Source organism: Haliaeetus albicilla, chromosome Z (genome assembly GCF_947461875.1).
Source record: "Haliaeetus albicilla chromosome Z, bHalAlb1.1, whole genome shotgun sequence".
In the NCBI taxonomy this organism is placed as follows: Eukaryota; Metazoa; Chordata; class Aves; order Accipitriformes; family Accipitridae; genus Haliaeetus; species Haliaeetus albicilla.
The window spans coordinates 31,157,060-31,180,963 of record NC_091516.1 but is presented as its reverse complement, the minus strand read 5'-3'; the positions used below and the strand labels follow the sequence as shown (position 1 = coordinate 31,180,963).

Below are 23,904 nucleotides of genomic sequence, written 5' to 3'. Positions count from 1 at the left end.
TTGACGGCTGCAGGGTGGGTGGGACGTGGCTTTCACCTGTGCTCCTCGCCGACAGTTACCTGTGCCGTTAGCGACGTGCGGGGCGGGGAGGTGCGCAGGGGGAACACCCTGCCCGTCCTCCTCCGCCTGCGGGCGGGAGCCCGGCGGGGGCAGAGGGGACCGGCACCGGGCCGGCCCCGCCTTCCCCCGGGGGCGCCGGCTGCCCTGCCCGGCTGCCGCGGGCCGGCGCGGCGCCTGCCACGGCCGACAGCCGCCACCTGCGGCCCGCCCCCCGCCTCCCGGCCGCGCCCGGCCCCGCGGGTCGCCGGGGTGGAGCAGGGCCCGCCCCGCCCCGCCGACGGCAAAGTTGTGCCGCCAGCTCGGGACGCCGCCGCTCGCTCCGTCCCGTCGCGTCCCGTCCCGTCGGCGGGTAGAGTATCCGCGCCCCCGGCCGCGGCGCCGGCCGATGGATCCCGAGGCGGCGGCGGCGGCGGCGGCGGGGGGGGACGAGCTGTCCCGCCTGCGCGCCCTCTTCCTGGCCTGCGACGCCAGCGGCTCGGGCCGCATCGAGCGGGAGGACTTCGCGGCGCTCTGCGCCGAGCTGCGGGTGCGGCCGGCCGAGGCCGAGGCCATCTTCCAGCGCCTCGACAGCGACCGCGACGGGGCCATCACCTTCCCCGAGTTCGCCCGCGGCTTCCGCGGCGCCACCCGGCGGCGGCCCGGCGGCGGCGAGCCGGAGGGCGAGGGGGGGGAGGCGGCGGCGGCGGCCGCCGCCGCCGCGGGGCTGGAGCAGCCCTGGAGGGACTTCGAGGTGCGGCTCGGGGACGAGGCCAGGTACATCCCCAGGTAAGGCCCGGGCCCGCCGGCGCCGCCGCTCGCCCTCCCGCACGCCCGCACTCCTCCCCCTCGCCCCGGGGGGGCGGCGGCCGCCCCGGGGGGAGCGGGGCTGCGGCCACCGGGGTGCGGGGGCTGAGCCTGCCCGCGGGGAGCCTGGCGGCGGCAAGCCCTGCTCCTGCCGCCCTCCGGAGGGGGAACGGCCCTCCTGGCAGCCGCTTGCGCCGGTGCTGATGCAATACCCTGCCGGGGAGAGTGCAGCCCGCGGTACTCGCAGGTGCATAGAGCCCTCGCCACGTCTTCTTCGCGGTTTTGAGGGTTTCCAGCTCTGTTTTTCCAGCCTGCAGCCGCTTTCTTGCTTCCTCTCCTCCGCTCTGCCGGGGAGCCGCGGGGGAAAATGAGGCCGGTGAAACGCAGGGGATGCGAAGTGCTGCCGGCTCCTCAAATGAAACTTTGTCCCCCCGCCATCCCCCGACCAGCCGCCAGCATCTTTTTCTTGCACCGCTGTCTTCCTGGCAAAGGCAGACTAACACCACCTCTGCCTCCAGGTTAACGGTGCTCCTAAGTACGGCTCTCGGGCTGAGGAGCTCACTGAAGTCCGTGGGAGCCTTTGCCCTCGATGACAGTGAAGTGAAGACAACTGATGGTAGCTTGGTTTGGGAACAAACCCGATTACCACGGCTCTGTCAGTACCGAGCTGGTTCCCGTTTACAGAGGCACATTTTGGTGATTCGCAGTAAGCTGCCTGGAACCCGGTGTGCTCAAAATTAGTAGGAAAACGTTGGCCATGAAAAGTACAGAGTGATTCTGCTTCTCTTTAAAATTGTAATTTAAGATGGAAAACAAACAATCTGAGTTGGAGGGCTTGGCAGCTGGTTAAGAGGCAGTTTAAAAATAATGCATACGTTAATATATCTGCAGAGACTCTGTCAAGTCACAGTGGGTCCTGGCTGTGAGGTACACAGAAGCCGGTAAAAGGCACGTTAGTTTCTGTGTAACTTTTGTAACAATCCAGTCGAACGTGCAGCTTGTTGTTTTACAAAAGCATGTATTAAATAATTAGCAAATTTTTAGCATACCAGTCTCCATGTAGTGCACCTTAAGTTCTTATCTATCCCAATAATATGGTTCTAGCTGCTTTTAAAAATGTGTTTGGATTATGAAATGAAAAATTTCTTCAGAGAAATTTTCAGTTACTTAACCTGCTACTCATGTGCGCAACTGGAGTTGATTGTTTTTTTTATTTTTGGACTGGAAGGGTAAATAACATTGGTTAGTCTTACTGGACCGCTCCATTTCAGGCGGATCAGTATCTTCATGCAGGTCTTACCTAGATCCTGATGCCTTCCTTGCTACATACTTGCTTTCTACAGAAAGAGAACAACAACAAAAAAAAAAGCCATTGGAAAATTTACAGAAGCAATTTGTAACTCAACCTAAAGCCAGGCAGAAACTCAATAGGAGATAGAAAAACTCTGACTTGTGAACAGTGGTGGCTTGTGAAAACTTCTATCTACTTTTGGTAATAAGCATATCTCAGTATCTTTGTTACTATGTTTGCAGCAGCAGGTTGAATATAGTCCAGTTGTTTGTCTAAGAGGATAGTAGGAAGGAAGAGGAATAGCTTTCGTTGGCTTGGCTGTGCAGACACATCCTTTAGTTTTGTTAAATTTATCATGACACAATGTCATTTGTGTTATGATTCTTGTACATCTAAATTGCAAACAGAGCTAAATTTTGATAGTTAAATACATGCGTATCAGGTGGGCAGTAACTTGATGTAAATGCTTCCTATTCTTGTTCAGCTTTATAAATAGCTTTGAACATCCTTTGCAGTCAGCTGTATTTATTACAATTGTGTCAACGTCAGCTGAAGAACAGTGTGCCCTTTGTTTTCTTGTTCTCTCTCTTTTCTGTCCTGAAGTGCTAGAAGCAGATCTGTGTTACAGCTCAGCTTTTTTCCATTTGTGGCCCACATCATTTTTTGTTGAAACGTGTGTGTAAGTTTTTTTTCCTCATGAGTAGTCCCACTAAAATCATTAGGACCGCTGGTGTAAGTAATGAATATATTGAAATTGATTGAGGAGTCTGGTCATAGGAGAGTTTTTAAGTAACAGAATATAACAAAACCATGTAAATTACAAGCTGGTACTTCAAAAAAGTTATTTATCTTTTTATTTAAATGATATTTTTTTTTAGTTGTTTATCAGTTCAGGTTTTTTTAGGGAAAGGCAGTGCTTTGAAAAACAGACCTAGCTTGGAACATACCTGCATCTTAAATACTATAATATTGTTGGTGTCCTCACATTGTGGTTTATTACTCTTCATATGTTTGTTGTAACATTGGTGTTGAAAACCATTGGAAAAGTAATTACAAAGAAGAAACTCCTCAAACCCAGATGAGTGGAGCTAGTTGTCCCTATTTTTTATCTAGAATGTATGTTTTTTATCTCAATCATTTTGGGGTTCAGTACCCTCAAAATGCTGTGCCTTCTGGCCCCAGTCTAGCAAAACCCTGGCACATGTGCTTTGATGCTATTGTGGTTTATATAGACAGAAACAAGGTATAGCAGATGGAAGTAGTGAGAAAAAAACAGGGCTGAAGTCAGGAGAAAATTATGTAGTAAACACCTGTGGTCTCTAGCATTCCTAAGCTTGATTAAGTGCCCATGGAAATCAAGGGGAAATTTTTCACTGATATCAAAACGTATGGTTCAGCCTCTGTTTCTGTGACTGAGCTTTTAAAAGCCATAAATAAGCCTCCATAATAAGGTGTGAAACCCAGTACACAGATCAATATCCTGACCCACTCCTCAGCGTAGTAGCAGCCATTAGATGCGAGACTGTTTACTGCCAGGTACTGGCTCATTCCAGGTACTAAAATAAGCATATGCTACAATAAGTGTATTTCAAATTTAGTTAATTTTAAAAAAGATAGTTTTATTATGGGATGGATCCTGCCTCTTTGTAGTTTGGTGTGTGATTTGCACAGTTCTGTTAGCTTATGCTTTAAAGCATCCAAGTCTGTACATACTGGAGCTGTGGTTGTATTTGTTGCAGTTAAACAAAAAAAGTAACATCAAAGGGTTTGTTTTCAGCCTTGTTCCTTCCCTCCCCACCTGAACAGGTTTTTGGGACTAAATTCAGTTAGATTTCTTGGTAAGGTGGTCATTGTGAGTCAAAGTGGTTTTTGCCATAGTCTTTACGCATGCTCAGTGGGCAATTGTGCCTCTAGCACAAAAAAAAAAGTGGAAGGTCCTTCTAGGCTGATAGCCTAATATAATGTGTGAAGTCAGATTTTAGTGGAGTTGCGTAGAGGGTTGAGGGGGTTTTTTTTTGGCATTCGTTTAATTTGAAATGCAGCTACCCTTCTGTGTTGTTATATTCAATCGGGTATAATGAGTAATTAAATGCAAAGGATTGCAATGCCTTTGGTTTATACGTATTGAATTGCCAACTGGAGTATGCCTCTGTGAGCCATAGGAGATCTGTTTTATTGAGAACTCAGGCATGTTCGTTGGTTTGTTCCTCTAAGAAGTATTTGCAATGGTACAGGAGTAGACAAGGTTAAGAAACTTACCTATTTGGCGCTCCAGGCAGTGAATCCTCCAGTGCACTGCATCCACTGGAAGGGTTTAGCCCTTGACTGTGTTCTTTATTAATATGTGGCCAACCTCAGATCTGTTTGGATTTCAGTGGTAAGATTGAAAGGTTCCCTTCACACTCTTAATACGCTTGTGGTCCTTTAAGCGTGTGGGAAAGTCTCCTCGTGGCAATGCTTTTCCATTCCTCAGTTTGAACAAAGAATGATCCAACATCCACTGGCACTTCAAGAGAAAACCTGTACTTCCAAGTGCTGCGACAGTTATTTGTGTCTGTAAATTGCAGGCAAAAAACTTCCCAGAAAACAGATTTTGAAATTTTAATGTCAAAGACCTTCAATCAGAAAGAACAAAGGCTTGGGACTGTGGGTGCTGTGTGCATTCTTGTGTATTGTGGAATCACTCTGGGATAAATTGAATCCCTTTAAGCCCTACCAGGCAATTTTTGTGAGATATTTGGCAAACTGGATAATCTGATTAGAAAATGAACTAAATTAATTTGAGCATGAATGGGTGGATGAATCTGGAGAAGAAAGTTTGTATCCCTGTTTTGAGTTAAATTCTTCTGAGAGTCCTCATATTTCACTGCTTTGCATTTTAGTCTTGGGGTCTGTTTTACCTGTGTGCCTTGTACTTTGGGCCAAGCTGACTGTTCATTGGACTCTGATATCAGGGCTGCCACACTGCGAGATTTTGTGCATCGTACAATTTCAAAGACTTCTAATTTGATTATGATAACTGCCCTCAATCGTGTCATCTGAAGCTGTACAGAAAATGTGGATCTGGGGGACGTGATAAAATGAGAAGAGTGCTGTTTTTAAGATGAGCTACTTAAACTGTGAAGACAGGTGATGTTTGTGGGATATACTGCTGTGCTACAGCAAACAAAAGGTGCTCTGCTGCATAAAAAAACCATCCAAAACCTGTCATGCTCTTGCCTTCATGAGCCAGGATAGTTTTTTTGCCAAAGTCAATACAGAGCACAGCATCAACTCTTGTCAGCAATTTGTGTTTACTTCCAAGAGATGATGAGCCATGATATCAGCACTGGAGAGATTTCCTTGGAAGTTGAAGTGTGTTCCCCAGAGAGGATAAAGGCAAATCCTGAGGAAAAACAAATGCTGGGTCCCCCTTTGTCACAGTGCTGGAGAGGGAATGTCTGCTGTAAGAATAATGTCTTGTCTTTTAATATGTCTCATGACAGGGTTTCGACAAATGTGCTCTGCTGGAAATGTGATGAATGCCTTTCTGTGAGCTAGAAGACTTTCTGAGCTACCTTAGGTTTTACTGCTTTTCTGTTTTTTTTTTTTGCTTTAATCAGAACAGCATCTGTGCCAAGTAACTTAATCACTGAAGCACTTGTTTTCCTGGTATTTTCATGTCACACAATAATTTGTCATAACCGTATCCTTTGGAGCATTCTCCTTTTCCACAGACTTCATCTTTCCCTCCCTGTCCCACAGTCTTTTCCACTCCTGCTCCACTGGCTCCAAATCACACCTCTGTCTTTAGGAAGAGAACAGTATTTATTCCTTGGAAACATTAAGCATCCCTTCCCTGGGAATCAGCCATTGGCCAGGCTCTCTCATCTCGGGGTTGCAGGTTGGTTTGTCTTCTTTTAATGCAGCCTGTTTCTGAAGGGAGAGATACAGAAAAAGAAAAGGTGGTATTAAAAAACCCCATAGTGCTTCAGGTTGAGAAGTACCTTTAATTTTACACAGTGTTAATGTTTTGTTTAATCTGTTTTTCCTCAAGGCACTTAATCTAGGAGAAAGTGTTACGCACTCAGCTGTGACAAAAGTAGATCCTTTCCAATTTAGAACAGATTTGGTTGATGATTTCTGGTAGCTGATATGATGGCAAGTCCAATGTGTCTGCTTTTCAGAAAAAGGTATTTCTCTATCTCTTAGTGGCACACATAGGCTATTAGTCTCCAGTGTAAGGACAATCATGAGATGTGTAATGAATGCCTGATCTTTCTCTTGCTCTGACCACCCAGCGCAGACCACTTTGTACTTCATCCCTTCATGCCCATACCAGAACAGAGCTCTGTAATTTTACAAGTTCACCTACACTGGGAAGAAACCATTAGAACAGTGTTCTAAAACTTAGGAGTGGGAGCATATTATCAGCATGAAAACAAGTTTAAGTGTAGTGGTGATTATCTTTGCTTTTACCTGCACCTACAAAAAGAGAAATTACATTTTTCCAGTGCTTGAAAGATGTCTGGGTCAGGAAAACAAAGAGAAAGTGTTTGGAGAACCTGAAGTCTGCAGTAAGAACATGGATAAGAAAGAAGATAGAAGTGTAGACACAGATCAGTAATTGGCAAGGGATGGTGTTGAGAAAGATATGGATGTACACAGAAGGACCTACAGAAACAGTCCTGCTGGGGAACACTTTGGTCTAGTTATCTTACCTCTCAATACAACCCTCATCCAGCTAAGCCTGACAGCCCAAGTGAGGCTCCTGTCCAAGCGAGATTTTACCTTGTTTTGCTGCTTTGTGCTCCCCAGAGTGCTCTGCACAGGGAGGCCCTCAAATCATGCTGGTCACCTTGTCAGTCTCCACCTTTCTAAAGCAGACCCAGGTAAACTTATGCAAAACAGCGATGGAAGAAACACTGAATCTTTACCATGTAAATGAGGGAAGGTGGTATTACAACATCACTGGCACATCTTTGATTTTTCTCTGGTTTTCCACTAGCTTATTGCTTTTTGTATGTCTTCGGTGGAAAACTATACTGAAATACTGCCCTTGGGGTCAGACTAAGGGGCCCGTGTAACAGTATCCTCTTTCTGGCAACTACATAGGGAACACATGTAAGATACTGAGCAGCTGTAGAGTTATTCTTATCATAGATTCATAGAACAGTTCGGTTTGGAAAGGACCTCTACAAATCAGTCCAACCCCCCTGCAATGAGCAGGGACATCTTCAACTAGGTCAAGTTGCACAGAGCCCCATCCAACCTGGCCTTGAACAATTCCAGGGATGGGGCATCCACAACCTCTCTGTGCAACCTGTTCCAGTGCCTCACCACCCTCACTATAAACTTATCATTCTTTGATAAATTCCATCAGCTCCCACTGAGCTGCATTCAGAGTGTGGGTCATTAGGCAGATGCTCACTGTGCATTCAGCAAACCAAAATAATACTATGTGATGTGAGTTAACATAGCTCTATCGGTTAAATGAAATTATGCCACTTAATATAATCTAAATATCTGATATGTCTAATCCCAGTGTTGTTTTAATTCTTTTTTTTCCTTCTCTCTTCTGCTCCTCCTGTATTCTACCGTGATGTTTAAAATCTATCATATTACAAATTGCGTTATCATCATGGCAGCTTTATTTTCTTTCTGTAATTTGCTCAGGAACTCTCTGAAACCATGTGAATACAGTAACTTTGCTTAAGTTAACTCTTATGTGAAGTTGTGCACATATTGACTAATTATACTTACTAATTAGTAATTTTACAGACAGCTTACATTATAAAACCTTTGAGATGAGGCAAGGTAAAGCCAGAGCAATACTTGGCCAGAATACTATACTTTTTTGGATATAAGCGTTTTGCATCTGTACTTTGTAGAAGCAGCAGAGAGGTAGTGCACGCATGGTAGGTAGTGTAACCATAGCGTCAGACAGGCCAAAGGGACAGTTTCTTTCATGTCTTATATCAAAAACTGCATTAGTATTTGTGAATGTCTGCAGTTGTGTTAGTGGGGGACTTAAAGGTGTGCAGTTAAATCCATTTAAAAGTGATTTTGGGATTTCAAGGAAGACCAGTTTTAAAGGGCAAACCTGAGCATTTCAGATGAATTTTGCTGAAACTGAAGTGAAAGCATTCTGGTTGCCTTTTTGTCCAGCAAAAGGATAGACTATTCAGAGTTCAGAAGTCAGCTTGGCAAAATCCATTTGTGAAATCTTCCTTGATAAATTATTTTGAATAACTAATGAATCTGCAGAAAGAAATAGCATGTATTCAAGGGGAACTGGAGACAAACAAACAAATTGGGCAATATTCATTGCAACTAATATGCCCTGCTGCAGCAGTGTCACTGATATTTACCAAAGCATGTGAAAACAGAGGAGTGATTGAAAATACGGAAAGAGACAATTCAGAACAATTCCTCTCATAATCATCAAATACTTACTGCATGTTGATATAGAGTGTATATAACTACATCTTTCTAAAATTCTGTGTATCTATAAAATATCGCAGTGTGCTTGCTGCTAATTCATCACAGATACTTGGAGTGATTAAATCAATAGCAGTCTTGCCAGTTCATGAAAGTATATTAATTCTTGCTGAAGGCGTAAGTGATTAAGCAGAGTCCCATCAATTTTGTTGCATGACTTTAATTTCTCCTCTGGTTTTTGTTGCTGCAGTAGTTGTTGAGTCATGTTTTTAACTAACACCTCCCATAAAGTTGCCGCAGAAGCACTGAGGTGAGTGTCACAGAGAATATCAGCGGCCAATTTTAATCTTAAAAAAGCCTTCCAGGCCCTTTCCAGGATCCTGCACAGTTGTGGTTATATGGGTATTGTTTTGCTACTTAGGCCTAAGTACTGCTTCATAAAACTGGGTCACTGAGATATTTTGAAACCATCTGGATGGTAGCTGGTCACTGGGCTAAGGAGGAATAATAAAGAGGTTTTTGTATCACAGAGGGAGAATAAACTCTCACAATAACTATTTTGTGCTTCTGACTAGTGCATCTTAAAGCAGACTTAGCTGTATGGCAGGGGCTCAGCAGCACGGAGATACTGATTTCTATCTTTGGTTCTGGTATGTGTATTTGCATACACTTTGAAAAGAAGCTGCAAGAGGGAGTGGCTGTGGCATTCTTGCAGCTGCAGAAATGCGTTACAGTATTCCATTACAAATCTCTTCTGCTCCTGGCACAAAATACAGTAAGCAAAGGCCAGACTAATTGATTTTCTGGTCCCATCAGCATAAGACACTATACCTTTAATTTTGCTACTCCATTAATAATCTGTATGGTAGGAGGCCTCTGCTATTAACATTATGCATGTGTTATTTTTGAACACAGGATGTATAGCACAGTTAGAAGTACCATGTGGTTTTATGGATGTAGCTTCATTTGATTTAAACACAGCAGCTGATTAATCCTGCACAAGGTGGGGTGAGAAAGATAGAGTACCAACATAACTCTATAATCTTGTGAAAAAAGTTATGTAGGTCCTGAAAGATCCAGCCATAATTCAGTGACCTGTGATTTGGAAGAGAATCAGGAAAACGTTTGCTCAAGTAATGAATATTTTATGTTAGCATCAAGTAACAAGTAAATTTCTTACTGTTTGCTTGCCTTGTAGGAAACATGCTTATTGGTAAGCATCTTGTTGGTGAAATTTAAAGGAAATTTAAAGGAAAAAAGAAAATTTCAGAACATAGATTTCATGTTTGTATTTTGTATTTCTAAAACTCATATATGTTGACCTAGATTGTGCTGAATTTATTTGCCTTGGAAGAGTGATAAACTCCGTCCATCTGCCATTTCTATTTTACACACAACTCATTTAAAGGACTGTGTGTATATATATTCACACAGTTTGAAGAAGTGACATTCTTCAGCAGCTAATTCTGGATATGCACAATCTCTACTTCTATCTAAAATTTGAAACTATTCTGGAATAGTTTATTTGCTGTTTTGGTGAGCAATTTGCAGCTTTGAAGGACAACTGATGAAGTGCTAAGAATTTATGAAATGCAGCATACGTTACCAGCTCTCAGTCCAACTATCAAAAATAAATGGAATTTCAAATAGAGATGCTACGGAGAGGCTACATATAGTAATGTTTGAAGTACAGCTAGGCTCCAGCTTCAAGCCTACCCAGTGTTAATGGAAGTGTGGTAGGAATTCTGTAAATGGTAACACCTTGAGATACTGAACTTATTGTTTGTCCAGCTGCATGTACTTGGAAACTGGTGTCTAAATGCTACATATCTGCTGTACACTTGAAATTTAATTGAGATCTGATGAACCCAAACCTCAGACTTATTTTGTGAAATGCATTATTATCAAAACCATTTAAAAACTCTGTTGTGCAGTAAGCCCTTTAGTGCAGAAATTTTGCATTTGTCTGTATGTTGCAATAGTACAGAGTGAAAGGAGGGCAGATTTTAAGTCTACAGTTTTGTTTTCGTTTTTTGTTTTTTCCTAGTTTTAATATTTCTGATGGTGCTGATAATGTCAGCATTGTTTTAGTGCAAAGTTGTTGCTAAGGAAAATGTCCCTAACAGTTTTTTAAATGTGAATTATTGAGTAAAAGTACATTTGGGGAGTTATTTAATGATACATTATTTATACATAGTTTGGAGCATCTGATGATCTGCTAAATCTGCGTGTTATTGTGACTACTTGTGATCCTTGACATTACTCTGTTTAAAACATATTTTGAAAAAGAAATTGTGTGCATACATTGGAAGATATTCAGAGCACTACATTAAGTTTCACTTAAATTCTGGAAATACTGAATACAGCTAAAGCATTAGGCTTTGTAAAGGAAACCCTTTGCAAGACAGAAACATGTATGTACACAGAAATGCCTCTGGCATCAGTAAATCTGTATTTCTTTGTGCTGCTGCTATGTTTCTGTATATTGAAATGAATATCAGCATTTCAGCTGGAAGGACATTTTACAGTGTCCTGAAATACTTCAGTTGTTTAAGATGGGAATCTGAGCTATAGCAACAATTATGGTACTTCAAGCTATACCTTCAGTGTGGAAATCACCTAGAAGAAGCAGAGTGCTGCAATGTTGATAATCTAAGCTGTGGAATTGCTTCAGGTGGGGCAAAAATGCAGATTGTTGATATCACGTGTATGTTGAAGGTATTAAGTAGCACTACCTCCATAGAAGATAGGAAAATATCAGCTGTCTAACAAGAAGGATCATTAAATCAGAGTTTAAGCTTTCCTTTAACAACAACAAGACATCATGTATTTGTGATATGTTAGATATGGTGTTACACTAGAACTTGCAAAACATCGTTTTTGTTTGCATTTCTGCCACTGATATGCTGTATTTCCTCATTACTGGCCTGCTTTCCCTACCTTTCTAGACCTGATCTTCCCTTTTCCTTTTTTTCTGTTTAATTTTTAAGTTCTTTAATACCTGTTCATGTTCTGGCATATAGTTGATGTGGCAATCGGCTTGAATTTTCCTTGGGACTGCTAAATTCTGTTATAGGATTTTCTTTGGTAGATTGCCTTAGGGTAATCCAGATGTTGGAACCTAGCTACCATGTAATGCAAAGGGTTACATGGTGTTACTAGTGGTATGACCAGAAATCAGTGCTTTTTATGTAGTAACCTGTGTAATAATGTCTTGGTGCTTATGGTATTCTTTGGGTTTGTATCTTGTCAAGATTCTTTGCTTTGACAATTAAAACTGTATACAATATATGTAAGCGAGTCCAGATCAAATGGAAATCAGAATATACTATTCCTGCATTGGTCCTGCTTTTAAGAAGCACTATAAATTTCAGGAGGGCTTTTAATAACTAAAGGGTCTACAGAAACTTTTTGCTTTCTTCTATACAAGATAAGTGTTATCTTTCACATGAGAATCATATACAGAATTAATTTCTTATAACAATGAATTTTTGCAGTATAAAACAGGGCTGGCGTTATGAGGAGTGCAGTAGTCTGGAGCAGAATAATTTGTCTTAAACCAAAGAGCTGTATTCTCATTTCCCCTACAGCTCTGTCTCCGCCACACACTGATACAAGAGATGTAAATACTAGGAGTCCAACAGCTGGGGGAACATCAAACATTTTTACTTGAAGGAGGTATGATCACCTCCCTCTCACCCCTTTACACACCCATTTTGACTTAGGTGGTTGGCATTCATACCCATTTTCATTTCTTGAGCAGCCTCCTAAAGTTGTAAACTTATTCACAGATTATGATTAACATTAGAGCCACCAACAAACTTGATACACATTATGGGTTATTCCAGTGGCATGCTCTTCAATACACCGTGAACAGAAGTACAAAAAATTTACTTAAGCTAAAAAGTTTTTTCTACAGTAACTATTAAAATAAAGAAGCAGGAAGGGTAAACATAATTTAGAAGAATTCAGACATTATATGCTGAATGTTCAAAGTCCATATCTAACTTGCTAAATTTTAAAAATATGCAAAAAGGGGAATATCTTCATTCGTAATACATTTTTCAAACCTGTTATAGAACATTGTTCCAAGTTAGTGCGTTAAAATGGTATTTCTCTTTCAGACAAGAGCAGGTCAGTGTTCTGTATCAGAACATACACATAGCGGAACCAAGATTAATCCAGCCGTACGAACATGTCATTAAGAACTTCATCCGAGAGATCAAACTTCAAAGCACAGAGATGGAAACTTTGGCCATTGCTGTAAAAAGGTATAGTAAGTTGTGTTTCTGGTTCAGTTATGCAGTTACTTTTTTCTCTATCGCACTTTGTTGGGTTAAACTACTGGGAGCTAATGCCAAAATATGTTATGCTGAGTAGTTCTATAAACTGAGGTCAAAGGTTAGTTTATATTATATGCACATACATGTGCATAAGCACATACAGCAGCTTGCAAATGATTCCCTGTTCATATTTTGGATAAGTCCTGGACCAAATTTTTGCAGGCTCTATTCTTGTATTTAATGTCTTAAAACATTTTAACTACTCTTCCTTGGCTGTAACTTTGAGTTTTAGCATACATGTCCATTATGTCTTCACTTTAGAAACCATATTTTTGCTTCTTCAGCATCAAGGGGTGTATTTACCTATTGCAACTACTCGGCATCTGCAATCTCACATCATTACTGCCAAAACCAAACAGATTAGCTCAGGACAAAGATCTTGTTTGTGTGGGTCATGCAAGGTGCTGTAGCTATCCTTTTGAAGTCTCTTCATAGGATAACCAGAGGAGCCTTTTATCTCTGTAACTTAATTTTCAAAATGCAGATGTGATGTATTTCATACTAATCATCATCTGTCAGCTATTATTTAAAATCTGATTTGCCCATACCTTCAAATTAATTTGTGATTTTTGTTTCCCAACCATACCAGATTCAAGGTCTGGGCAATGTTAAACTGTTGCCATGTCTGTCTGTCTAATTTGTTTCAGCTGAGGTAGGCAGATGTGTTTCACACGTTTCTATCAACCCAGAGGGTAATCTCTAAGAGAGTATTCATTTTCAAATTTTAGAGCTCAGGATAAAGCGGCAGTTCAGCTCAGTGAGCTGGAGGAAGAGATGGAACAACGAATACAGGCTGTGGAGCATAAAGTTAAAAAGGAAGTGAGTATTTTATATTTACAAAATTTCATAATTGCCAAACTCTCAGTGGTCTTAAGTAGGATTGATGGCCGGGTGTGTTTTTGATCTTGATGGGCTGACTAAAAGCCGCTGAAGGCAGGGCCTGGATGAAAAGAAGCTATCCATGAGGTCGAAAATGTATTCTCTTAATGCTTTCCCAAAGAAGAATGGCTGCTCAGATGTAATAAACCAAGAAAAAAAAGTCTTTCTCTTTTGTGAGAATATGCTGGCCTGGAGGAACTTATTTCTGAGACCAGTATTGGAAACAGATTGGAGAAATGACCATTCACCATGAAAGAATGGAATCTAGTTCTCCTAGTAGATGAATTTATGTAGAAATTAATGCTTAGGTCATTTGTTTCTAATTTGTGTATCTGCCTGAAGCGGTCATCTTTCTTTCCCCCATTCTCATCCTGAAACTACATTTTAGAGAGTTATAGACATGAGAGGGTAATTGTGATGACAGTCTGTGAGGGCCTGAATCTCTGAAAGTTGATGTGAAGTTCTGTTTCAATGTGCTCAAGTTTTAGCCATTGTTTCAACCGGCTTGCCATCTTGATGGAAAAGTACAAGAATCTCTTCACCTTAGCCATTGAAAGATATATTAGAGCCACAAACGGCTGTGTAATCCTAAGCAGAAAGCAGTATGGTAACACCACCCTACTGGTGTTGTCTGTTTACTGCTGTTACTAAATTCATGTAAGATAAGCCTAAATTTATAGTGTGCATAAGAATAGCAGTTTGTGAAAGTGTTCTAATGTGGACATAAGAAATGCATTAATTAAAACATATACTATTGGCATAATTATTACTTTGTAGGACATACAAAATACTGAACGTCTATGTATTTGGTATGGGTTCTTTCACCAAAGCATTTGCAGAATCAGAAGCAGCAAAGTGCAGTCAGCCAAATTTCTGATTTTAAATAGTTCACGGTAATTGATCTGTGAAGGTAAACAGTGTTCTGATAGATTTACTTCAAACAGCATCTTTTTCTATGTAAGAGGCAATACTCCTACCAAACCATAAAAGTCAGTTGTTTTCCTAGAAACAAAATACAATGACATAAAAATGTTAAAGGTATCACTCCAGTAAAAAAAGCATATCATAATGTGTTAAACTAATGATAATGCAACTCTCAGGAGAGATAAACTTTCTATTTCCAGAGAGACTAATCGTTTATTTTTAGAAAACAAATACATTTGCACTGGAAAATTTTTGTTCTGCAAAAAGTGGTAAAAAAGCCCTCAAGACTTTTTAACTACTGTAAAAAGATGACAGATGTGTGTATTCCCTCACTCTGAGAACAACCTCTACAGCTACATACTAGCATTATGTAAAAACACATCTGCTATGTATTATCCACATCTAGTCTGTGTTTCTCATTCTAAAAAGTCCCCAAATTGTCACCGAGTTGCATGGATTGCGATTTCACTGTTTCACACGTAGCTATAGATGTGAAAGATGGGCTGTAACTTGTTTCTGGAGCGCTCTTTTCATTTTCACTCCTAAATGTTCCCTTTCGCTCGAAGTTCCACATACTCCACCTACTAAAACGCCCTGAGAGTAAATGTAAGATATTTACTTTGTGGGATTGTACTAAGCCATTAATCTTAATGCCTGTACTCAAGGCTATTGTTCGTCAGAGTGATCTCACTCATGCGGCTGTGACACCTGCCTCTGCATGATAGTATCTGCAGGTTGAGCCTATCCTGTTTCTTCAAGGGAAGCAAATAGTTACCAAACAATACCAACAGTAAGAGAGTCCAGCTTGAGCTGATTACTTTGATTATCATTTAACACACGGATGTCAGCATCACCGACAGGAAAGCACTGAATTCTGAGCAAAGTCCGTGTCTGTCCTTTCCATGTGAAAACTCAACCTGTTTCATTGGCACCCCATATCACTGCTGCATTCTGGTATCTTGTGTTGTGAAACTGTTCATTGAAGTCCCTGGGGAGTGACTGGAGTGAGTTAAACACATACTTATCTATAACATGCAGAACATACCATTCTTCTCATTGTTGAGAACTCATTGATGAACTTCCTTTCAAAATCTGTTTTGATTAAAATTAAACACAGAATAGTGTACTTACTTTGATATTCAGACGAAGTACCATATGAAACTAAAGATGCTGTCATAAGCATGCCTTTTACTGAACATAGGCTTGTAATGTTCCAACAGTTGAAAGTGAAAAAATTTAAAAGAAAAGCAGACCTAAATAAGTAACTGATGGTGGCACAGTGGTGCTATTACTAGCACATTGTATGCTGAGCCGTAGAAGGTGTCCTGGGTTCAGCTGGGATAGAGTTAATTTTTTTTTTACAGGAACCTGGGAGGTGGGGGGCATAGCCAGGGCAGCTGACCTGAACTGGCCAAGGAGCTATTCCATACCGTGTGACATCATGCTCAGTATATAAAGGGGGAGCGGGCCGGGGGGTGTGCTCTTCTTTTTGGCGGGAGGAGTGAGCGAGCGGCCGCGTGGTGGTCCTTTGTTACCGGCTGGGCTGAAACCATGACAATCCTTTTTGGCGCCCAACATGGGGCCACGAAGGGTTGAGATAACGACAGATCTGGCCAGAGCGTGTTGAAACAAATTTGTCATACGCATTTCTTATACTAGATAAATAGATGTTAGTCACAATGTTGATTCAGCTGTTTACATGGTGGCGTTTTGTAAGTTCTTATATGCTTTATGTATTGCCTGTAGTTGCGTATCTCATCTCTGGGAGAGTGATTGGGATTATCATTTTGCTGTACTGGGCAATGTCGACTTGTGAAATGATTACATCACTGGTCATGAGGTTAAGCTGTTATCTGTATGAGGCAGTGATATCATTTCCAGACTTTGGGCACCTTCTGTCGGATTTTATTGGTAATTACACCCAACCCATGGGGAAGTTAGGGGGGGATACTTCCCCCCATCCGTTCCCCTCCTTTTTCTCTTTCCAACTAATTACAACACTTTTCAAGAATTTTGAATATCCTTGGGATGCGCAAGCCTGTGTGCTGTTAGTGCTATGCCTCCTGACTATGTTTCAGGTCTTGTCTAGGGCTACAAAGAGGCTCTTTAAGAGTACCACCCAGAGATCTGTCCCAAAGCTGGATATTTATGGGTGGCACGGCATGTGGGAGGATGTGGGCAGGTATCTAGAGAACTTCTCACCTCCAGTGACTTGGAAGTTCACTCCCGAACAACTGCAGAACCCTCATGAAGTGATAGAATTTTTGAAAGGAAAATGCTGTGGCTATCCCAGAGACACACAACTCACTACACTGTGCTGGGCCCTGGCCGGTATCTACCAAACCCTGCTTGATACTATGCAGCACCCCCAGGGGGAAAAGGGGGAAAAGATGGAAAACAAGACAACATGCACTGTGGCTACCCCAGCCCCGACAACATGCACCGTGGCTGCCCCTACCACGACAACAGGTACCGTGGCTAACCCTACCCCGGTGACAGATACTGCCACTAAACCAGAGAACCAACCTGTGCCAGTATCAGTCGCCCCTGTACAGAAAAAGAAACACACAAAGAAATCAGTTCGCTCAGTGAGAGATGAAGATGAACCAGGGTCATCGCGAGAACAGGAGGAAGAGGCAGAACCTGAAATAATTACCCGATCTCTATCCCTGAGTGAGTTGTGTGACATGCGAAAAGATTTTAGCCGCCACCCAGGTGAGCACACTGTTACCTGGCTGCTCCGATGCTGGGATAATGGGGCTAGTAGTGTGGAATTAGAGGGTAAGGAAGCCAAGCAGTTGGGATCTCTGTCTAGAGAAGGGGGTATCGACAAGGCGATTGGGAGAAAAACACAAGTCCTCAGCCTCTGGAGGCGACTTCTGTTAGGTGTAAAGGAAAGATACCCTTTCAGGGATGAAGTTACATGTCACCAAGGCAAGTGGACCACCATGGAGAGAGGTATCCAGTACCTGAGGGAATTAGCCGTGCTGGAGGTGATTTATAATGATCCAGAAAATGCGCAGTCACCCACAGATCCAGATGAAGTCCAATGCACACAACCGATGTGGCGGAAGTTTCTACGAAGTGCACCACCAACCTATGCCAACTCATTGGCAGTAATGTCCTGGAAAGAAGGCTATGGACAAACGGTGGATGAATTGGCTGTCCAACTCCGGCAGTATGAAGGAAGTCTCTCTTCCTCCCTACGGGCCTGTGTCTCAGCTGTAGAGGAATTGTCCCGAGAGTTCCAGCAATTCAAAGTAGATATGTCCTCCTCCTCACCTGTACAGGCCCGCATTGCAGTTATTGGGAGTAAGCGTTCCTCTGCCCAAGAGAGAGGAGAGAGAAAGTACACACGACGGGCTAACCTGTGGTTTTACCTGCGTGACCATGGAGAGGACATGAGGAAGTGGGATGGAAAACCTACCTCAGTCTTGGATTCACGGGTACGGGAGTTGCGAGAAAAAGCAACCAGAAAAGAAGATTCTTCTTGGAAAACTGCTGCTCCAGTTTCCCGTGAGCAGTCCCCCGGGCGCAGTAGATGGGCCGATCTCATTTCTGATCCTCTTGAAGGGACTTCTGATTCACATGTGCAAAAAGTGGGTAACAGATATTCTAACCAGGATTAGAGGGGCCCTGCCTCCAGCCAGGTGGAGGAGAGGGACAACCGAGTCTACTGGACAGTGTGGATTCGATGGCCTGGCACATCAGACCCACAGGAATATAAGGCTCTAGTAGACACTGGTGCACAATGTACCCTAATGCCATCAAGTTATAAAGGGGCAGAACCCATCTGTATCTCTGGTGTGACAGGGGGATCCCAAGAGCTAACCGTATTGGAAGCCGAAATGAGTCTAACCGGGAATGAGTGGCATAAACACCCCATTGCAACTGGCCCAGAGGCCCCGTGCATCCTTGGTATAGATTATCTCAGAAGGGGGTATTTCAAGGACCCAAAAGGGTACCGTTGGGCCTTTGGTATAGCTGCATTGGAGACGGAGGAGATTGAACAGCTGTCTACCCTGCCTGGTCTCTCCCAAGACCCTTTGGTTGTGGGGTTGCTGAAGGTTGAAGAACAACAGGTGCCAATTGCTACCACGACGGTGCACCGGCGGCAATATCGCACCAACCGAGACTCCCTGATCCCCATCCATAAGCTGATTTGCCAATTGGAGAGCCAAGGAGTGATCAGCAAGACTCACTCACCCTTTAATAGTCCCATATGGCCCGTGCGGAAATCTAATGGGGATTGGAGACTAACAGTAGATTATCGTGGGCTGAATGAAGTCACGCCACCGCTGAGCGCTGCTGTGCCAGATATGTTAGAGCTTCAATATGAACTGGAATCAAAGACAGCTAAGTGGTATGCCACAACTGACATTGCTAATGCATTTTTCTCCATTCCTTTGGCAGCGGAGTGCAGGCCACAGTTTGCTTTCACTTGGAGGGGTGTCCAGTACACCTGGAATCGACTGCCCCAGGGGTGGAAACACAGCCCCACTATTTGCCATGGACTGATCCAGACTGCACTAGAAAAAGGTGAAGCTCCAGAACACCTGCAATATATTGATGACATCATCATATGGGGCAGCACAGCAGAAGAAGTTTTTGAGAAAGGGAAGAAAATAATCCAAATCCTTTTGAAGGCTGGCTTTGCCATAAAAGAAAGTAAGGTCAAGGGACCTGCGCAGGAGATCCAGTTCTTAGGAGTAAAATGGCAAGACGGGCGTCGTCAGATCCCTGCAGATGTGATCAACAAAATAGCAGCTATGTCCTCACCGACTAACAAAAAGGAAACACAGGCTTTCTTAGGTGTTGTGGGCTTTTGGAGAACGCATATTCCAAATTACAGTCAAATTGTAAGTCCTCTCTACCAAGTTACCCGGAAGAAGAATGATTTTAAATGGGGGCCTGAGCAACGACAAGCCTTTGAACAAATTAAGCGGGAGATTGTTCATGCAGTAGCTCTTGGGCCAGTCCGGACAGGACCAGATGTTAAAAATGTGCTCTACACTGCAGCTGGGGAGAATGGCCCTACCTGGAGCCTTTGGCAGAAAGCACCTGGAGAGACCCGAGGCCGACCCCTGGGGTTTTGGAGTCAGGGATATCGAGGATCCGAGGCTCGCTATACTCCAACTGAAAAAGAGATATTGGCAGCATATGAAGGAGTTCGAGCCGCTTCAGAAGTGGTTGGTACTGAAACACAGCTCTTCTTAGCACCCCGACTGCCAGTGCTGGGCTGGATGTTCAAAGGGAAAGTTTCCTCTACACATCACGCGACTGATGCCACGTGGAGTAAGTGGATTGCACTGATCACACAACGGGCTCGCATAGGAAACCCCAGTCACCCAGGAATTTTAGAAGTGATCACGGACTGGCCAGAAGACAAAGACTTTGGAATGTTGCCAGAGGAGGAGGTGACATGGGCTGAAGAGGCCCCGCTGTATAATAAACTGCCAGAAAATGAGAGGCAATATGCCCTGTTCACTGATGGGTCCTGTCGCATCGTGGGAAAACATCGGAGGTGGAAGGCTGCTGTATGGAGTCCTACACGACTAGTTGCAGAAACTGCTGAAGGAGAAGGTGAATCGAGTCAGTTTGCAGAGGTGAAAGCCATCCAGCTAGCATTAGATATTGCTGAAAGAGAGAAGTGGCCAGTGCTCTATCTCTATACTGACTCATGGATGGTGGCAAATGCCCTATGGGGGTGGCTACAGCAATGGAAGAAGGGCAACTGGCAACGCAGAGGTAAACCCATTTGGGCTGCCGCACTGTGGCAAGATATCGCTGTTCGGATAGAGAAGCTAGTGGTAAAAGTACGTCACGTAGATGCTCATGTACCCAAGAGTCGGGCCACTGAAGAACATCAAAACAATCAGCAGGCAGATCAGGCCGCCAAGATTGAAGTGTCTCAGGTGGACCTGGACTGGCAACGTAGGGGTGAGCTATTTATGGCTCAGTGGGCCCACGATACCTCAGGCCATCAGGGGAGAGATGCAACATATAGATGGGCTCGAGATCGAGGGGTGGACTTGACCATGGACACTATCGCACAGGTCATCCACGAATGTGAAACATGTGCCGCAATTAAGCAAGCCAAGCGGCAAAAACCCCTGTCGCATGGGGGGCGATGGCTGAAATATAAGCAGTGGGAGGCCTGGCAGATTGACTATATCACACTCCCACGAACACGCCAAGGCAAGTGCCATGTGCTTACAATGGTGGAAGCAACCACTGGATGGCTGGAAACATACCCTGTGTCCCATGCCACTGCCCAGAACACTATCCTGGGCCTTGAAGAGAAAATTTTATGGCAACACGGCACCCCAGAAAGAATCGAGTCGGACAACGGGACTCACTTCCGAAACAACCTCGTAGATACCTGGGCCAAAGAACACGGCATTGAGTGGGTATATCACATCCCTTATCACGCACCGGCCTCCGGAAAAATCGAACGATACAACGGACTGCTGAAAACTACATTGAGAGCGATGGGGGGTGGGACTTTCAAACATTGGGATACACATTTAACAAAAGCCACCTGGTTAGTTAATACTAGAGGATCCGCCAATCGGGCTGGCCCCGCCCAACCAAGACTTCCCCATACTGTAGAAGGCGATAAAGTCCCTGTAGTGCGCATGAGGAGTATGTTAGGAAAGACAGTCTGGGTTAGTCCTCCCTCAAACAGAGGCAAACCCATTCAAGGGGTTGTTTTTGCTCAGGGACCTGGGTACACCTGGTGGGTGATGCAGAAGGATGGGGAAGTTCGATGTGTACCTCAGGGAGATTTGATTTTGGGAGAGAATAGCCAGTGAATTGGGCTGTATGATACCTAACTGCTAAATACCCTGCCAATGCATGTCATTGTAGCTATAGTGTCTATATGCCATATCAAGGGTATTACTGTAAGAATTACCCAAATGACTGCGGGATGGACTTTGAAACTAAGCCAAGTACAACAGCGACAGAACTTGAACTGACACCCAGCAATTTCCTCAAGGTCAACATCTTTGACCTGCAGACTAAAGGCGTGAGTTGCACCAAATGTACTAGCCACAAGTTCCAGAGGCAGCATACAACAACCCAACATCTCACACCATCTCTCTTATCCTGAAGAACTGTTACAACAGATGGAGCCCCAAAGTCATGGACTAAATAAAATCAATGGACACATTAGAGGGATAGCCCATACGCTAAAGGAATACCATTTGCGTGTGTGTGTGTGCGGGGGGGCGACGGGGACGGACGCAAGTCCATATACTTATATATATAAGACAAGGAAGTGGTAGTGGTCGATTAGAAAATGTAAGATCTGGGCATGATGTAGATGGTATAGAATAAGGGGTGGATAATGTCCTGGGTTCAGCTGGGATAGAGTTAATTTTTTTTACAGGAACCTGGGTGGTGGGGGGCATAGCCGGGGCAGCTGACCTGAACTGGCCAAGGAGCTATTCCATACCATGTGACATCATGCTCAGTATATAAAGGGGGAGCGGGCCGGGGGGGTGTGCTCTTCTTTTTGGCGGGAGGAGTGAGCGAGCGGCCGCGTGGTCCTTTGTTACCGGCTGGGCTGAAACCACGACAGAAGGCTGGTTTGAAAAAAAGGATGTAATGCCCTCTTTTGTGTGCGGGTGTTTATGTATACATGTATATATGTGTCCTGGTTTCAGCTGGGATAGAGTTAACTGTCTTCCTGTGTTAAACCACGACAATATGCAACACCTAAATTTATGTACAAATAAAATTTGAACCCTTCTCTTTCAGTTTTTTTTAAGACACCGAGAATGTTAAGTACCTATGACATGAATAACAAACACTGAATTGATGCATTATCTTTGCTTGCACCTTACCATTTTATTTCTATGAATGTTTTATAAATGGACTGCATTTACAGAATCAGCATCTGTGGATCTTAAGGGAGGGCCAGGTTCACATGATGGAAAGATAAAATTACACACATTAATCGAAGGGGAAAGTGTGTGGTTTCCAAACTGATGAATGCATTTTTTTAATAAACAGTTGAAACCTGCCTCAACTCTTAATAAAATTAAAAATATTGCAGGAGAAGCGAAAAGCTGAAGAAGCACTAAATGAGCTGAAGCGCCAGTATGATACTGAAGTTGGGGATCTTCAGGTGACAATAAAAAAACTTAAAAAGGTGAGTTGAAGTCATGGTGAGAGTTTTTAAAGTGTTTTAAGAGATGCTGACCCTATGAAATGCCTTCCCCAAGATAGATAATCATAACGTCAGCTTTTTAATTTAATGTGTATTAGTAAATGGCAACTGCAAATAATTTTATAGGTTGTGTTGTCATCCTGAGCTATTGTAGTCATTCTGTGTAATTTACTGAAACACGTAGGAAAAGGAGCAACTGCTAGGCAAATTCTGTTGCTGAGTAATTTTCTAGGTCTGTCAAGATGTTAACAGTACAGTTACCTAGTCTTATATTTGATAGAATAGAAATAGTCTAATATATTGCCTCTAAGTATTTGTAATTTATAGATTTAGATGAAACTGGCAACTCAAATATAGTAATTTACAGTAATATAGTGCTTTTAGCAGCTACTGCCTTTCTCTCAAATGTTAATGGTAGAGGTGGGTTTAAGCTGTAATTTTAAACTGAAATTACTAGTGGAACTAGTTAGTACTAATCTAGCCTAACTCCAACCTGATCTTTTAATTTAATACCTAAGCATAAGGTATTAATGAATGAATGAATATTGATTTGGGTTATTTTGGAATTTGGGTTTAATTTTGACATTAGATTTTGCTATAAGTTTTACCAGAATTATAGTGACCAGTGAGGATATATTTTTGTTTCTTCATATTGAATTGTACTTAAAAGTGCATTGATAGAAAAGGGTATTTCTCAGAAGAAACATGAGAGCTTGAAAGCTTGTAGTACAAATACTACACAGATGAGGTAGTATATATATATTTTTTTTACATTAGTGGGGATACACCTGTTTATATCTTCTCAATATCTGGCTTCTGTGTCACTAGTTATGCATGTTCAACACCTACAGAATGCAAAATGGTCATTAAATTTTTTTTAAGTATTGATTAAAAAAATTGTATAAAAAGCCAGTGATTTTTGGAGTAATGCTGCCTACTCACACAGTTGGGAAAACTCTGGATTTTAAAAACTTTAATAGCTGTAAACACTTTAGGGATAATTTAATATGATTTCCATTACTTTTTAT

General features: G+C 42.9%; 1 protein-coding gene across 2 annotated transcripts in view; it reads left to right on the top strand.

Annotated features, from left to right (window-relative positions):
* The first annotated feature begins 253 nt into the window (after window positions 1-253).
* RASEF (RAS and EF-hand domain containing) overlaps window positions 254-23,904 on the top strand; it is a 43,563-nt gene continuing 19,912 nt past the window's right edge. For both annotated transcript variants that reach the window (XM_069777692.1, XM_069777691.1), the window contains exons 1-4: window positions 254-825; window positions 12,679-12,825; window positions 13,626-13,716; window positions 22,763-22,858. In XM_069777692.1, coding sequence (XP_069633793.1) covers window positions 446-825; window positions 12,679-12,825; window positions 13,626-13,716; window positions 22,763-22,858 — 714 coding nt within the window. In that variant the 5' untranslated portion in view covers window positions 254-445. The remainder of the gene's footprint in view (window positions 826-12,678; window positions 12,826-13,625; window positions 13,717-22,762; window positions 22,859-23,904) is intronic.